This window comes from Hemicordylus capensis, chromosome 2, assembly GCF_027244095.1.
Source record: "Hemicordylus capensis ecotype Gifberg chromosome 2, rHemCap1.1.pri, whole genome shotgun sequence".
NCBI classification, from domain to species: Eukaryota; Metazoa; Chordata; class Lepidosauria; order Squamata; family Cordylidae; genus Hemicordylus; species Hemicordylus capensis.
The window spans coordinates 189639849-189657059 of NC_069658.1; the positions used below are offsets into that span (position 1 = coordinate 189639849).

General features: G+C 47.1%; 1 protein-coding gene across 26 annotated transcripts in view; it reads left to right on the forward strand.

Annotated features, from left to right (window-relative positions):
* Positions 1 to 12968, forward strand: part of MBD1 (methyl-CpG binding domain protein 1) — a 118400-nt gene extending 105432 nt beyond the window's left edge. For 25 of the 26 annotated variants that reach the window (XM_053290637.1, XM_053290638.1, XM_053290635.1 and 22 more), the window contains 3 exons: positions 1262 to 1372; positions 10680 to 10799; positions 11428 to 12968. In XM_053290637.1, coding sequence (XP_053146612.1) covers positions 1262 to 1372; positions 10680 to 10799; positions 11428 to 11889 — 693 coding nt within the window. In that variant the 3' untranslated portion in view covers positions 11890 to 12968. The remainder of the gene's footprint in view (positions 1 to 1261; positions 1373 to 10679; positions 10800 to 11427) is intronic. The other variant, XM_053290652.1, reaches the window with a different exon arrangement.
* Positions 12969 to 17211: the final 4243 nt, after the last annotated feature.

Here is a 17211-nt window from a genome sequence, read left to right on the forward strand (position 1 = left end):
GTGGCGGGAGGGAGAAAAACACTTGGTTACCTATCAGTGTCAGCTGTTTCATGTGCAATGCCAAAAGGGATGACTTTCTACTCTGGAGAAGAACTGAGGTCCTTGCAGAAGTTTTTCCAAGGAGGTGGAATGGATCCTGGCGTGGTCTGTGATAGTACATGACCACACCAGGATCCATTCCACCTCCTTTCCCAGGTATATGGGTTAGTCTGCGGCTAGCCCATGTGGGAAATTATCCCCAGCCTTGGAGGGTTCCATTTGGAAGTCTAGCGGCCCTGTCGGGAACCAAAATGGTGCGCAGGCTCGTCAGATTCTTTCGGTTCCGGTAAAAGGAGCAAACGGGGTGGCAGGGAGGTACGCTACTACCCTGATGGGCTTTCTAAAAATGGAGCACTGGAGGGGGAAGAGCGGCGGGAAGGGTAAGTGCACCCTCTCCCACCCTTAAAGCAGCACACACCAGTGTTCTCTCTAATTTTTTTCACCCGTGTGCGGAATGAGTTTTGTTCTGGGCAGCAGTATCAAGGCAGTGTGCACGCATCTGCATTCAGAATGGGGCCTTCCCAATTCAACCTGAGTGGGATCAAAAATTAACTGAGCGGACATCAGAAAATGTGTATGCATGCACGCCTCTTAGAGGGAACCGTGGCGCGCACACACACACACCGCATTCGATCCGATTCTGTGCACATCCCTAACTCCCACTGCCACACTCGTGCAGCGGCAGAGACACTTCCCAGGAACCTTCAGCAAAGGCTCCACGGCCAGAAATCGACATGTCTGTGGGAGCCTTTTACAAGGGTCTGCAGAATCTCCAAGGTGGGAAATTTTTAGGTTTCAATATGGACAAAGGGTCTGGACTTGAGTAGAGTTCTGTTCAGAAGATGCGCAGAACAAAAGAGCTGCCTTGTCTCTAATCTGCATAACTGGTTTGGAGACCTGACCTTGATTGCATGGTGGTATGTCCGAATTTCTTCTTTGTGTAAGGCCTCAGGCCTAATCAAGAATTCACATGACTCAGTTGAGAGATGCCATGCTTTCTGTTCTTGCACTGGTCCAGTTTCTACGAGATGTGGCTGCTCGAGCCAATGGCATAAAGGGCATATCCATGCTATGCCTCACTTCTACTACATTCTTGCTTGAAGTCAGAGCTTTCCAATCAAGTTGCGGGGAGGGAGGGAGAGCTGGTCTGCTAACATCTGAAACACCCAGGGGTTTCAAACATCTTCCTTATGTACTTTACGGTTTCATTTGCCTTTTATAGGAATCGGATACCAGGTTACCTGCTGTTAACTTTCTTATTGCCACATCTCCCAAAATCAAGCAGGAACATGCAGAACCAGGCGGGGACCGTCGCCCATCCAATGACTCTCCGGTAAGCTCCTCCCCCCACCCACCCGTATCTCACATCTCCCTCCTGCTCTAGGATCCAAATGTTCCTGGGGTTGTCTCATAAAACTCACTGACGCTGCTGCTGCTTAGTATTTCTATACCACTTGGGATTAAGTTGGCAGAATGCATCAGAAGGGTTGCCAAATGTCCTTATCTCAGGGGGAGTGCGTCCCTGTTGGTTCTGCTGGACCTCTCGGCGGTGTTTGATACCATCGACCACGGTATCCTTCTGGGCCGCCTCTCGAGTATGGGAATCGTATGGGAAGTTTCCATCACAGCTTTTAGAAAAAATGTAAAATCTTGGCTGTTTGCCCAGGCATTTATTTGATTCTCTGCTGCTGCTGCTGCTCTTTATAAACTTTATTGCTTTTATGCTTTGTTTTAAATTTTTTAATCAGATTTGTTTAATATTCCCCCCCCCACTTAATATTTTAATTGTGTCTTTTTTACCATCTTGTGTTAAATTTTTTTTTGCTGTAAACCACCTTGGGATTGCTTTAATGAAAGGCAGTATATAAATTTAAACAATCAATCAATAATCAAGAGAGATTTACAAATTTTCAAAAATAAGGAAGCTTTGTTTTAATGCCTGGTCTATAGAGTGCTGTGGAGCTGGGATGTTGCATAGTTACCATGTTCCAATGGTTACAAGGCCCTGACAAACAACTCAAGCGCACTGTGCCCCCCCCCCCACTGCAGTTGTGCCTAGAGCCCTTGTAATATTTCAAGCCCTTTTCTCTTTTAGGGTGGAAATAGACTGCAAGGGATGGCACACACTGGAGTAGGCAAAAGGAAGAAAGGAGGGATGGTGCAACAGTTTATTACTGGAAAAAGCCCAGTAATATTCCAGTAACAACTTCTTGCAGCATTCCTCCTTCCTTTTGTCTTTTTTCTGTTTTAGCCATGTCAACAAGTTAGTTACTTAGTTAAATGCTTACAGTGTAGAAAAGTCCATTTTCTTGTGTTTGAAGATAAATCTAGGTTTATTAAGACTGTTGGGAATCAGTTGTATTCATGCTTCAGTGACAACACTAAAGAACATGTCCTGTTTATCATCACAACAGTCCATTTTTGTTAACATGATTTCACTTGCACTTTTTTTATGGCAGCAGCTGCTCCTTACAGTTGTGTTTTGGTTGTCATTTAATAGACTACCTTTTTGTCACATCAGCCTGTTGTCTCCTGTCCTTTCTTTTGTGACAGGTGGGCATAATTGTCCTATCTCCCTCTATGGAAAGCTTCTAAATATAAGGACTCAGTGTCTTGAGCCTTCATCTCTTAATATCCCTCTCCCTTTGAGACTCTTTAAAATGCAACATCCCCTACTAGATTTCCTGTTCCAGGCAAAGCTTATCCAGAATTGAATGAGGTTTCCTGTGTCTTAGTCATAGCACTTTGGGCTAACTTGAACCAAACAGCTTGTCACCCTGCCCCCCCCCCACCCCACCCCGGCCCCATCCTTTTTGCAGTAGTACATTGTTAAGCTTGACTTTATCTGTTATCTGCTCTAAGGAGCACTGTCAATCTTCTCTAACTTCCCACTTCCAGCTTTCAGTGGCATGCTGCATGGTAACTAATATTTGGTACAGCTTTTGGAACGCCTTGGCTTTTATTCTGGGCAGTGGCTCTTAAAACTTGTATTGTGGACCACTATTTTGGCCTCCTTGTTCTTTGGACCATCACATTTTCTTGATTGCCCATGAGACTTTGCTCCAAAGGCTTCTGAATGAAAAGGCAACTCCTTCTGTACTCCAGTGCATCTGCAGTGTGGATGTGTAGGGTGAAGGGAAAGGACATAACTTTCTTATGTGATGACTGACAAATTGGTGTCATAGTTGTTGAAACCTAGCAGTGCATCCCCCCTTTACCCTGTTTGTCCAGTACAGGTGCATTGGGTACAAGAGGAGTTTGAGTGTGAAATCTTGTGCTTCTCGGTTGCTGAGGCCAGGGACATCTCATGTGTTATCCTCTCTCAAAAGCTCCAGGCAGGACAGAAAGTAAATAGTTAAAAAACTAAGCCACACCTACTAGAGCCTGAGGGGGATAACCCTGCCCCAGTTCTTTCTGTCCTCAGCAAGCTCCTCAAAAAGCCCCTAGCGTTTTTCTAGCGCTCTCTATTTTCTGCTGATATTACTTCTCTAATTGACTTCCTAACTACAGTATTCCATTCTCCAAATCCTTTTTTCTGTCCCTGATCTTTATTACTTGCTATTACCTGAAAAGAAAAGAAAAGAAAAGAAAGAAAACCACCCTTCCTTCGTCTGTTTCTCTCCCCCCCCACCATCTCCTCTTTCCTCTCCGTTGCTTGGAGCCAGTCAGAGAGGTACAGAGCAATTTCTCCAACAAGGGGAAGAGATGGAGTGTTTTCGGCCTGGGAGGCTTCAGGGCCATTTGTAGGCCCCATTGGCGCAGGCTGCTGCAAGCTCTGCATAGCAAGGCCGCTTTTCCCACCTCCCGAAAACCGCCCGAAAAATTCGCCAGCAGTGAGTTGACGGTCTGTAATCGGCCATCTCTCATCTATGGGCCACGGAGTCCCCCCTGGAAGGGCGTAATTTTCCCGCGTCGGTGAGGGCCGCTCTCGAGCTGCCCGTCCCGATTGTCGAAGGGGCCGCATCGAGTGTCCCGCCCTCGGGCTGCGAGACTCACACTACCGCGGCCTGGCGCGCCACGCTGCTGCAGGCAGCTTGAAGTGGCTGTGAAGAGCGCTTTGGGAGGCTCCCTACTGCCAACGCCCCACCAACCTCAGAAGAGATTAGGCGGATTGGCGAGCTGGCTAGCTGGCTAGCAACCTGACCGGCAGGGCAGCGAGGCCATCACAGGCGTCTTCTATTCCTAAGATGGCGACAGTTGCGAAGAATCCCTCCATTTTACCTGAAGGAGCCGGTAATGTAAAAGGGAGACAGTCTCTAAAAGGGCAGGAAAAGCCTAAGACTGTGACTATGGTGTTTGGCCAGCAGGGGGAGTCTGCTGCAGAGACGGGGCCTAAAGAACCCAGTTCTAACTCTGCTGTTTTACCTAAGTCTGTGCCGCCACCTGAGTGGCAAGCATGATTTCACAATGCAATCATTAACACCATCTACCAGGTTAGGTCCCCTAAGAGGAGTAAGAGATCCACAAAGGGGAGAAGGCATAGATCACCCAGTGTGAGCTCCTCATTTAGCGAGTCTGTCAGTCCTTCTCCCAAGAAGGCCGAAAGCAAGCTTAAGCATAGTGAGCTGGGCAAGTTGGCTGGCAAGGTGGCACGGGACCATTCCTCTGATGCTTCCGATCAGACTCTGGGGGCCCTAGGGGTTTACTTGCACCTCCCCCCCCCAAAAAAGTCATTGCAAGCTCAGAGAGGCCTAATCTGCCTTCTGACTCTGAAGACCCAATTAATGCAGGGGGAGGTTTTGATCTGGACCCAGAGACTCCGTTAGACAAGGATGACGGAGAATGGTCTGGAGGGGAGGACACTGGTAATGCCTCGGTGTCACAGCGCCTTTTTGTGGCAGAGGACTTCAGCCCACTGATGTCCAGAATTATTAATACAATTGGACTGAAATCAGAGGCTGGGCAGAGTTCTGACTCTTGCGCCAAAGGGGACTTGGTCTTTCCTAGAGCACGCCCCAAGGACATGCTGATGCCCATGCCAGAGTTGTTTGTGGATGTAGTCACAGGAATGGTAGACAGCAGTTTCCAACTGCAAGGCTACATCCATGGCTAACAAACGTTTTTCTTTTCAGAAAACCACTACAGATATGTTGAGGACACCAAATGCGGATGCCCAGATTTCTAGGGGTGTGCAATTTGGATTTTCGGGTGATTCGGCTCGGACCCGAGCCGAATCACCCCCGTTCTGTTTTGTGCCCGAATCTGGGTCACCCGAATCACCCTTGATTCGGTTCGGATTCGGATTTAATCCGAATCCGAATCCGAATCGATTCGGGGGGGTAAAAAGGGGCCCAGGGGCAAAATTTTGGGGTGGGGTGGTAGTGCCCAATGGGTAGAGTCTACCACCCCAATTTCAGGGGGATTGGGCAAAGTCCTGATTTTTTGTGAATTTTTAAAGTTTTAGTGAGAGCAAAAAACTTCTGAGGTGTGAATTCTCATTCTATCATAGCAAATGAGATTTTTTTCAATTAAACAACTCTCATGACCCCACTTTCACTTTTTCACACTTTCCTTTACTGTGACTAATATGAGGAAGTAATCAATTTAGCACACTTCACCTTATGAAGACAAACCTCATAAAAATAAATTCACCAAAATTCACCCCCTGCCCAATCACTCTTAAATTGGGGATGGGTGGTAGCCTCCACCCATTAGACACTATCTAGCAGCCCACCCCACTCCTTTGGGGCAGATCCACTTTCTGCCCCCAATCTGCCCCAAAGACACCCAAACTTCAAAAATTCTCAAAAAATCAGCCCTCTGCCCAATCCCCCTGAAATTGGTGTGGTAGCCTCCACCCATTAGGCACTACCACCCCACCCCACTATTCTGCCCCAGCCCCCACTTTCTGCCCCAATATGCCCCAATCTGCCCCAAAGACATGAAATTTTCAGAAATTTACCAAAAATCAGCCCTTTGCCCAATCCCCCTGAAATTGGGGTGGTAGCCTGCACTCATTAGGCGCTACCACCCCACCCCACTCCTTTTGCCCAAATCCCATGCTATGCTCCAGAACTGCCCCAAAGTCACTAAAACTTTAAAAAATCGCCAAAAATCAACCATGAACCGAATCACCCGAATTTTTTTTGCCCGAAATTCGGGTGATTCGGCTCGTGTCCGAAAAAATTCGGGGGACATCGGGGGTGATTCGGTTCGGCCCCGAATCACCCGAAATTGTTCGTTTTGGGCACAGATCGTTCTGTGCCCGAAATTTTTTGCACATCCCTACAGATTTCTCAATTGGTGTCGAATTCCCTGGTATCTCGAGAGGGTGAGGTTTCTCTAAAAGACATAGCTGACAAGAAGGCCGAGCTGTCATTTAATTGTGTCATGAGAACGTGTCCCTGGTGATCAGTGCAACAGCAGCAACATCCAGGGCAGCCCGTGCCTCCTTATTATGGGTGGTCAATCTTCTGAGTGATCCTCCAGGGGACCCAGTTAAGATGTGACAGCAACTATTAAAGATCCAGAAAGCGCAGGCCCTTATGGCCGATGCCAATCTTGATACGATTAGATTCTCAGCGCAAGTGGTGGCTTCATCATTTGTTGGCAGACGCCACTTGTGGCTCAAAGTTGGACAGTTGGTTCTACCTCTAGGCTTAACCTCGCAACGGCAAGAAGCCTTTTGGTGAGTCTGCCCTACAAGACATTCTTGTAGAGTCATCTGATAAGTGAAAGACACGATGCCTTCAACCAATAAAAAGACTGATAAACAGCCTTTCAAAAGGCCCTTCCCTTTCATAGCTTCTGGCCCTTCATGGGCCGGGACAGAGATACAAAATTCCAGAGGGGATCTTGGAATCGTAAGAGAGCACCCTTTAGTGGGTTTGGTACCTACAAACAGCAAGCTGCTCAGTCAAAGCAGCAAAAGCCACAACAATGACTTGAAGCATTTCAGGCTTGGAGGGCATTTGTCTCGCCTCGCCCTAGTCTAGGAAGATTCAACCTCAGACAACTGGGTTCTGCAGCTGATCCATCACAGCTACAGGATAGAGTTTCACTCCTCTCCCCCTGCTGCTTTATCCCCACTCCAAGGTCAAAAGCATTCTCAAAGCATTTGCCGATGGTCCAGGCGATCCAACACCTCCTGGACATCGGGGCAGTGGAGCCAGTGCCTCTGGCACAGGAGGGAGAGGCAGTTAAAACAAAACAAACAAAACAAAACAACAACAAAACACTTCTATCCTATTTACCGTCCCAAACAGGGACGGCTCAAGGAGAGCTGTTTTAGACTTAAATTTTTTTGAACAGATGGGTCCGCAGAACTCATTTCCAGATGGAAACTCTAAGAGCAGTTTCAGAGGCACTCTTTCATCTGGATGTGCTGGCGTCCATAGATTTAAGGGAGGCCTACCTGCATCTTCCTATACACCCAGAAAGCAGGCAGTACCTTCGGTTTCAATATACTGGAAGGCATTTTCAATACAGCAGCCCTTCATGTCTCCACAAAGTTGTTGGCGCCACTGGTGGCGCAACTCTGTCAGAAAGGGATTCGTTTGTTTGCATATATGGTAAATTTGTTGCTGCTAGCGAGATCTCTCCCAGAGGCAGAACAGGACTTGGCCCTTAACTATCGCAACACTCGAGTACCATGGTTTCATCATAAATGGAGAAAAGAGTCAATTGACGCCATGCCACAGGCTGCACCATCTGGGGGTAATCATAGTTACCTTAATGGACTGCCTCTTGCTTCCACTGGACAGGTTACAGACTATCCAGACAGAGGTTCACCTGGTTCTAGCGAGTCCAAGAGTTCCTCTGGCTTCCTTGTCAAGACTGCTGAACTTGATGGTGGCCGCCCCGGACTCGGTTCCGTGGGCTTGACTTCATCTGCACGACCTCCAGTGGTTTCTCCTACCCCACCAGAAGGCAATCGTAAGGAAGTGTAGACTGCTTCTGAAGTTGCCACCAGACCTGTGTTGCTCTCTCCGCTGGTGGATCAATTCCAACAACCTGAATTGGGGAAAGACCTTGGACCCACAGATGTTCATCATAACAACAGACGCAAGTGACGGGCTGGGGAGCCCACTGCCTCAACCAGTCGGCGCAGCGGCTATGGAACAAGGAGGAGCGTTCTCACAACATAAATTGGAGGGAACTCCGCGCAGTTCGCCTAGCACTACTAGCATTCCAGGAGATCATCCAAGGCACCGACGTATTCGTAAAGACCGACAATACGATGGCAAAGGCATATGTAAGCAAGCAATGGGAGACCAAGTCACTTCACCAGGAGGCTGTCCTTCTGCTGTCCTGGGCAGAGAGCAACCTTCCTTCCCTGATGGCACACCGTGTCAAGGGAGAGCTGAACCTGGTTTCAGACTGGTTAAGCTGGGCTAACATCCAACTGGGGGTGGGGAGTGGACTCTAAATCCATCAGTTTTCACCCAGAAAACAGAGAAGATGGGCATGCCCGAGGTAGACCTCTTCATGACTCTGAAGAATGCACAGTTACCAGCGTTTATGACTAGATTTCCATGCAGGGAGGCGATGGCAGTGGATGCCCTATCCAGTCCATGGCCAGACGCTCTCCTTTATACGTATCCTCTGACACCTCTGTTGGCCAGAGTCCTGCAATGGATGTGTCTTCTTCGAGCAAGAGTACTCTTAGTGGCACCATTCTGGCCCAGGAGACCCTGGTTTCCAGAGCTCCTCCATCTGGCGGTGGAGCCACCTTGGGAGTTGCCTCAGACCCCGGACCTGCTCCATCAGGGTCCAGTTTTACACCCGGATCCATGTTGGTTTCGGCTAACCGTTTGGAAACTGAGTGGCGAGTCCTCAGCCAACATGGCTACTCGGAGGGAGTTATCAGCACTATGCTGGCATCGCGAAGTCCATTGACAGAGAGAATTTATCAATATACATGGCGAGCACTCCTTCGCTGGATGTCATGCAACTCCGTTCCGAAGGGCATGGCTAAGTTATGTCATCTCCTGCTCTTCTTACAAGAAGGGTTCAAGAAGGGACTATGTCCGAATACCCTGAAACGGCAGGCGTTGCCATTGGTGGAGTTGCTCTCAGCAGAAAAGGGCAAAATATCTCAGTCACATCCTCACCAGCGTAGGTTCTTATGAGGTCCCTCGCTGATGTCACCTCCAACAGTGCATAGGTTACCCGCTTGGGAACTACATACTGTCCTCAAGGCATTGCACGCTCACTCTTTTGAACATTTGGCAGCTATTCTGATCAGGGTCTTATCGTTTAAATTGGCCTTTTTTGGTGGCCATCACTTCTGCAAGGCTCATCTCGGCACTTCAGGCGCTGTCTGTAAAACAAATCATATTGTATATTTCAGAAAGAGGCCGTCAGGCTCATTCCGGACCCCTTCATGAGGCCAAAGGTGGCGTCCCCCTTCCACCCATCGCAAGATGGATTCCTACCTTCATTCTGCCCCAAACCCGTCCATCCTATGGAGCAGAAATGGCACAAGTTGGACGTTAAGCGATGTCTTAGGGTCTATATTAGACGCCCAGCCTCATTCAGATTGTCAGATGCTCTGTTTGCATTCCATGGGGGTCCCAGATTCCTCGACCACTATTGCAACGTGGATTATAGCGTGTATATCAATGGCCTGCGAGGTTCAGAAGTTGAGTCCACCAATGCATCTCTCTACACATTCTACTAGAGCAGCAGCAGCGTCAGTGGCGTTTTCCACTAAGTCACTGGTTGAAGAGATCTGCAAGGCGGCCACCTGGGCGTCGCCTTCCACTTTCACCAAACTTTACAAGATCGAGGATTTTGCATCTGCCTGGGCATCCTTTGGCAGATGGGTCTTGCAACAAGTTCTTCCTCGCTAGTAGACCAGAGTGCTCCCACCCGAGTTGGACAGCTGTGGTATGTCCCATGAGATGTCCCTGGCCTCAGCAACCGAGAACGGAGCATTGGTTTCACCTACCGTGAAGGCTTCTTCTGGTTGCTGGGGCCAGGGACATCTCGGCCCACCCAGTTGTGATTTTGCGCTCTGGTCTACTTCTGTTGAAATGGTGGAGACTGACATTTAGTTCTACAGTTGGTTGCTACACTCTGTGATTCTGGAATGTTTAAACCTGTTTATTCTGACCTGCTGTTTTCTACTGTTTTGTATTGCCTTTGTCCTCTTATGTCTCGGCCTGAAAGAACTGGGGCGGGATTATCCCCCTCAGGCTCTAGTGGGTGTGGCTTAGTTTTTTAACTATTTACTTTCTGTCCTGCCTGGAGCTCTTGAGAGAGGATAACCCATGAGATGTCTCTGGCCCCAGCAACCAGAAGAATCCTTCACGGTAAGTGAAACCAATGCTCCGTTATCACTGTTGCTTAAGAAAAAAAGTCTTCAGTTCTTCCGTCTCTCCCTGCTGTCTTATTTCTTAGGAATTTAACTGATTTGTATACTACCTGTAACACAAAGTCTCAAGGCTGTTAGCCAAGTCAAAAACATCCATAATGTAAAACCTTTGGGTTGTAGTGCCATGCTCTAGGTTTGCTGCATCTCTATAAATGTGGTGTTGTGCCCACCCGCTTGAAGAGATTTGTGAGGATCCTTTTTGCTCCTTTGTGGTTTCGAGGCTAGAACCCACAAGTCCTACCTCCTAGTGTTCCTGAAACTGGGCTTGGGTGTTGAGAGACTAAGGCCTGAACAGAACTGTTGTCTGTCTTCATTGCTACAGGTGTCAGCGGGACTCCCTCAGTATAAGAGGGTGCAGGGAACCCAGGGCAGGGAGGTGGTAGTTCTGGATGATGAAGAGGATGATGAAGTGGAGCAGTTGCAGCAAATGCGCCCCCCAGTGGTGAGTGATTAACTAGTATTGGGCAAGTGTGCAATAATTGGAAGTTGCTGGGTTTGTTCTTTCTGACTCTGAAAGGGGAGAGGAGTGACTTGGAGGCCAAGGCAGCCTACCCCACATTCTGGGATGAAGGGTGTGATGGGAATGCAACTGGTAGAAATTGGAGAGGGCAGAACAAGGCCCATATGGGGAGAGATCTTCATTTAATCATGTGGCTTTTGCTTGAAACTAAGAGGGTCACAGTAGGATTCCATTATAAATTAAAAACCAAACCAAAAGCAATTAGTATTTCAAAATTCTATTGAGTATATCATTTGTAGGTTCACACAATCAACAAGAACATGCTTTAGGGTTAGACTACATTTCTCCCTTGGCTAAAACATTTCCCTCTTTCGTATAAAAGTAGAAATCAGTAGTTGGTTGTAAAATACTTCTCTGCCATTGATCCATTTGCCCATAGTACTAGAAACTATTATGAAGTTGAGAGACTGTCCTAGTACAAGCAGTGAGTACTGAAGAGTGTGAATTAGGGGGAACTGGCGCTGCACGTTGTGTCTGGGGTGTATTGGGTATTGCTAGCATGTTGGGAAGGGAGAAGTCACTAAGCTGACATTCCTCTGTGCGTTCTTAGATAATGGAGATCTACAGCCTGGGTGGTATGCAGCCCCTTGCCCAGTTGGACAGTGTCCTGCGGGAGTTCCTGGCTGAGCTGAATGAAATCCCACTCCCTGCTCATTGGGAAGTGCTGCCCCCGTTGGGTGGCCCCAACCTCCGTCTTGTGCAGCGTTCAAAGCACTCCACGATGTCGGCGGCAGTCATCCACATTCGCCCAGGCCTCTTCTTCCACGTGGTGGTGCGGGATCTGCCCGTGCCGCCCGAGCATGAACTCTATGCCAGCCACCCTGCTCGCCTCACCACAGTTGATGAGGTGGTGGAACTGATCTGCAACCTGGAGGCTTACCGGCTTTGTCCTGGCTGGCCTGCAGGCTGGCACGCTGGCGAACGGTCCCAGGCCTGTGATGTTCTTGTCTATTCAGGCTGTTGCCCGCAGTGCCGGCTCAACCCTTGGCCATCAGGGAGTGGTACCCGCTGAGAACCAAGCTGGGTAGGGGGGTGGGACTTTTGGGACAGGACTCAGCCCTGTGGGGCAGTGAATGGGCAGAAGTTTTATTTTGACACTGGAAATGGCTTGGATATCTGAAAGGATTGCTCCTTGGCGTAAATAGCTTTATATTTTTTTTCCTTGTACAATAGCTTGGCACACAGTCTGTTCTACTTCCTCTTGTTGTCTTCTGTCTCTCTGCTGGTAAGCAGCTTCTAAATTTCTAGCACAGAGTTTCTTTCACAGGCTAAACTCTTGTCTTGCTTCAGTCATTTGCTCATCTCCTGCTAGGGAGTTGCAGTGTGGACAGTGATGCATTGCAGCTGCTGGTGCCGGCTGGCCACCTGTTCTCCTTTAAGTCTCGGATGTTTGGCAAAGTAGCACTGAGTATTGATCTGATAAGAGCGTGGAGGCTATTTAGGTATCACTTTAGGCCCTCTCTGTTGCTGTCGTGTTCTCTCCCGCTTGCCTGTCCCTATGCTGTCAAATTTAGCAGTGTCTAAAAGACTTCTAGATCCACCATATGGTCGTCATCACACACAGGAAGGATGTGACTTAAGAAGGGGAGCCCCTTCTCTGAAATAAAGAGTCGCTTTGGCTGCAACGTGCCCTTTCTTTCCCCAGATACATCTAAAACTTGAATTGTTGCCTCGGACATGTTTTTCTTTGTTTCAAGGTTGAGTTGGTATGGATAATTTGGTTTGAGGACCAGGGAGGTTTTTGTTTTGGGGGAGCTAAGAAGGTAAAGTGGATTTGGCTGGAGGGGAAGGTGGCTGGCTGCCACTCCGTATGCTGCCAGAGATTCCGGCATGTCCTGTTCAGGAAAGTTCTACAGAAGCCATAGCTGTGTGTCATTTGCTAACGTGTGGTTTTTGTTTTGCGTCTTCCTTCAGTGCAGTTGGCGACAGCAGCAAAAGCCCTGGAGCTTTTCCCTTGCGCCTCCCACAGTCGGTCTTATTTTTTGTGCTTCTTTCCTTCAGAAGAAAATGAACATACCCTCAAAGAATTATCAAATCAGAACTGGTCTATATATTTTTTAATGTATTAAAAATTTTAATGAGCAAGCTCAATTGTGGTGTCCATGTCTCTCTTTGGGGCTAGGTTGGTACAACTGACCTGGTTGCCCTTAAGTTTGGTTAATTATGCTGTGAGGTGGGCTAGTCCTCCCCCACCCCCTCCCCAACCCAGAGACAAAAGTTTGGGGCGGTATACAAATTTGATAGATAAATAAACCTGCAGCTCTGGAGATTTTCACTCTGTGCATCGCAACATAACAGCTACACCTGGATTGGTAAGATGCAGCTGTTGCATCCAGTGACAAAGCAGCTCTCTGTCCTCTGCACACTTGTCCATCTGTGTTCTTAACGTCCAGCTTGTATTTCCTATCTTCTTCTAAAGGTCTTGTTGGATTTCACTGAGCCCTTACAGCTCCTCCGAAGTACAGAGCAACTTGTACATAATTCTCAAATGTTCTCCCATACAGAGATAGCTTACAAAGCAGATCTGGCTGGATTTATTTGCATTCCACTTTTCATCCAAAGCCTCTCAAAGTAGTTTCCATATGATTAAAAACAAACAAAATCAGGTTTTTGGCTGCAACCGCTGGTGGTTCCTTTTGCTGCAACCCTGCTGTAAATAGCCCCCAGAAAAATGGTCCTCCAGAACCTGGCAGCAGATGAAGGTTGCTGGCAGCAAGGATACTTCAGGCCACAGATCAAGAGCAGCCCTTCGCTGTCATCAGTTGGCTGCCTCCTTGGCCGCGGCAGTAGAATTATTATTTGTAGAAGGCATCCAGAATAAAAGTTGTACGAGTGGCATGTTTCTGCTTACATAATGGCAAGGGCCAATTTCTTCAGGTTCCTTTATCCCTGTAGCCTCCTGTACCCCCAAAATCTGCTCCGAAGGGCCCCCCAACCCTCAGGAACATTTTTTCAATTGGGCAGAGAGCTGTCCAAGGGGGAATCAGAAATCTTCCTTCCTTGTTACATAAGCAGCAGCATTCCACTTGTGCAACTTTTACTCTGCATTTTGCCACCACCTTAATATTTTCAACAAAAAAAGTTCTCAAAGCAGTTAACATAACAAAAAGAATAAGAAAATGTTTCCATGTACCACACAGGGACTCAATCTTTAAAAAGTAATATGAGACATCAGCAACAAGCCACTGGAGGATTCTGTGTTGGGCTGAATAGGGACAGGTCTTCCTCTGGTAAACTCAAGAGAGTTGCCACTGGTATTGCTAGGGCCATTAGAGAAAACTTTCCAGTGGCTTAGAAAAATATGAAATAATGCTTTAAGATTAAAAGCCAGCTATCTAGAAAACATGAAAATCTGTTGCAAACAGCCTAAACTCACTAGCCATTGAATCCTTCTAAAAAGAAATTTTCATCTAGTGGGAAAAGGAACCAGAAAGGTTTCTTGGTTTTGTTTTTCTGGATAAAGCATTCCCTTTTAGCCACCAGTGGCTGAGGTGGTGTTATATGCCCCCACTGATCTTACATGTATCCTTGTAACAACCTTGTGAGGTAAGTAGCTTGTCCAAAGCCAGCCAGTGAGTTGCATCTGGGTCTTCTGCACCCTCCCCTGAAGGAACAAATCTCCATGAAGCCATACATTCATTTATCAAGTCTCCAGGAAAGGATGTAGGGTGAGCTGTAAGCCATCTTTATGCCTGGCACATACTTCTGAGTCTCTTTGGTCATCTTTACTAGACACACCTTTTACTGTGTCTAGTAATACATACCAGTGTTTGGTACAATATGGCCTAGCTTCCATGGAACCTCCTGTACCAGAGAGGTTCCACTTGTGTTTGGCTGGAGACTGAAAAATGGAGCGGGTCTAAGGATGTGGTGAAGAAATGGGTTGCTTGGTTTCTCAATACTGTGTCCTCTGGAAAATGATACCTTCCATTTGCCACCACCTCTCCTAGACATGCTTCGTTGCAGGACTGTAGGCTAATCAGTAACAAGTAAAGAGAGGAGAGCTGGTCTTGTGGTAGCAAGCATGACTTGTCACCTTAGCTAAGCAGGGTCCACCCTGGTTGCATATGAATGGGAGACTTGATGTCTGAACACTGTAAGATATTCCCCATAGGGGATGGAGCCGCTCTGGGAAGAGCAGAAGGTTCCAAGTTCCCTCCTTGGCATCTCCAAGATAGGGCTGAGAGAGATTCCTGCCTGCAACCTTGGAGAAGCTGCTGCCAGTCTGGGTAGACAATACTGAGCTAGATGGACCTATGGTCTGACTTGTTATGTGGCAGCTTCCTATGTTCCTAAACACTACAGTTGTAGTTGGGTTTCTGTGGCTCATATCGCAAATTTGCCTCAGGCTGAATCTTAAACCAGGTTTTAGCCTTCCAAACTGCACCAGTTTATGCAAGCTCCTCCCATTATGTGGGATGGTGCCTCAGAAGTGGGTGGGAAAGATGTGCAGTGCACATGCTCCTTCACCTGTGATGCAGAGGGGCTGTCTGAATCAGCCCTTGGTCTTCACAGATACCAGGTCTGAGGCCTTTGACTTGGTCTCATCTGGGTTTAACACAGGAGTCTTAACTCAAATAGTCTCGTGGCTAAGACTGAGCCAGGCAATCTTCAACTGAACTCTCTCCTTTGCAATGAAATTACTCGATGTCCTTAAGTAAGCCAATCAGTGACCTACATATTCAACAAGGGGATAATTCTAACGATGTAATCTAATAGGCTAGATGTACGGATTACAGAGATGCTGTGATAATATACACTTTAAATATGAAATCATAGTATTGTCCATGCGCTGGGTTTGCACACTTCCACTGAGGGAAGACAGATAACTTCCTTACGGCAATGCCATTGTGGAATGCCACTGGTACTGAAATGGCTGAATGGCCCTGGCTTAGTCCAGGAACCTCCTGAATGATAAGGACTGTGTGGGCATAGAGAACAAATACGAGGAAATGAATTCCCAGGATACCTTGGACAAGATATGATTATTATCTCTCCATTAAGAGAAGAGAGAACCTAGTAATGGGGAGTAAAGTGGGACTGGAAATCCTGCCCATCTTATCCTCTTGGCTCCTGTGGTTTCACCAAGCAGGGTCTTCACCTTTTCAAGCCTGCTTTTGCCATGTGAAGCTTTCTGCTTTTTTTAAAAAAGTGAAGGATGCAATTTGCAGAATATAGAGTGCTGTATCCTCCATCAATATCTATGTTTATTCTATGCAATGAGGAAATAGACACCATGGGAACAAGTATTTGGCCTGAGGTTTGGTTTGCCCTCAACTTGAACAATGGAGTATTGTTGCTTCTTAACATTAAGCAAGGTAAGAACTTCACGTAGACAACCAAGGACCTTTACATAAGATCAGAATATGGATGCAAAAGAGAACCAAGGGATAATAAATGGATAGCAACATAACTGTAAGATCACATAAAAGACAAGGATGAACAATCTCAAAGAGCCAATTATAATTGGGAATAAGTGATTGTTTAACAATGTGAAGCTAAAACCATACAACTGACAGATAAACTAAATTAGGAAGAAGAAAATGTTTATATTGCTGGCCAGGAAGAAGCTATATGCAAGGCACAGGGTGTGGCCCTCAGACAGAGTCTTAGCACTTAAAAAAATCTTTGAGTAATGTAAATACAAGGAAGCAGTTCATCTTAACTATTATCATTAACTATTGCTAATAAGGCCTCAGTTTAGGTGGTAGCCTAGCTGGCTTCCAGCAGTCCTAAATTTGCAGGTGTTTCATCTACTTGGCCTCCAGCCCAGCCCTATTGTGATTTGCCTTTGACCCGATTTCCTAATCTTTCATCTTGGAAAAACCTTTATTTAGGGCAGGTAAAGTTCTGTTGTCACCTTAAGTGGTGCAGGAGGGAAATGCTTAACAAGCAGTAGGTTGCTGGTTCAAATCCCTGCTGGTATGTTCCCCAGACTATGGGAAACATCTAAATTGGGCAGCAGTGATATAGGAAGATGCTGAAAGGCATCATCTCATACTGCACGGGAGATGGCAATGGTAAATCCCTCCTATATCCCACCAAAGAAAACCACAGGGCTTTGTGGGTGCCAGGAGTCAAAATCGACTTCACGGCACTTTATTTTAAAGTTCTGTTAGGTGAAGCAAACTTTTTTTTGCCTTCAATTAAAGTTGGAGTTAAATGCCACTCCTGTAACCAAAATGGCTTACTTTCGAAGATGAAAGAAAAATTTGTCCACCTTATGAATTTCCAGTTCCTGGAGTTTGAAATTGAATGTGCCTTCCAGTTGGTTTAGGAAGAAGCCAACATGGGTTGTGTTGTCTGAACCCATTATTTGCTTCCCCAGCCCTTT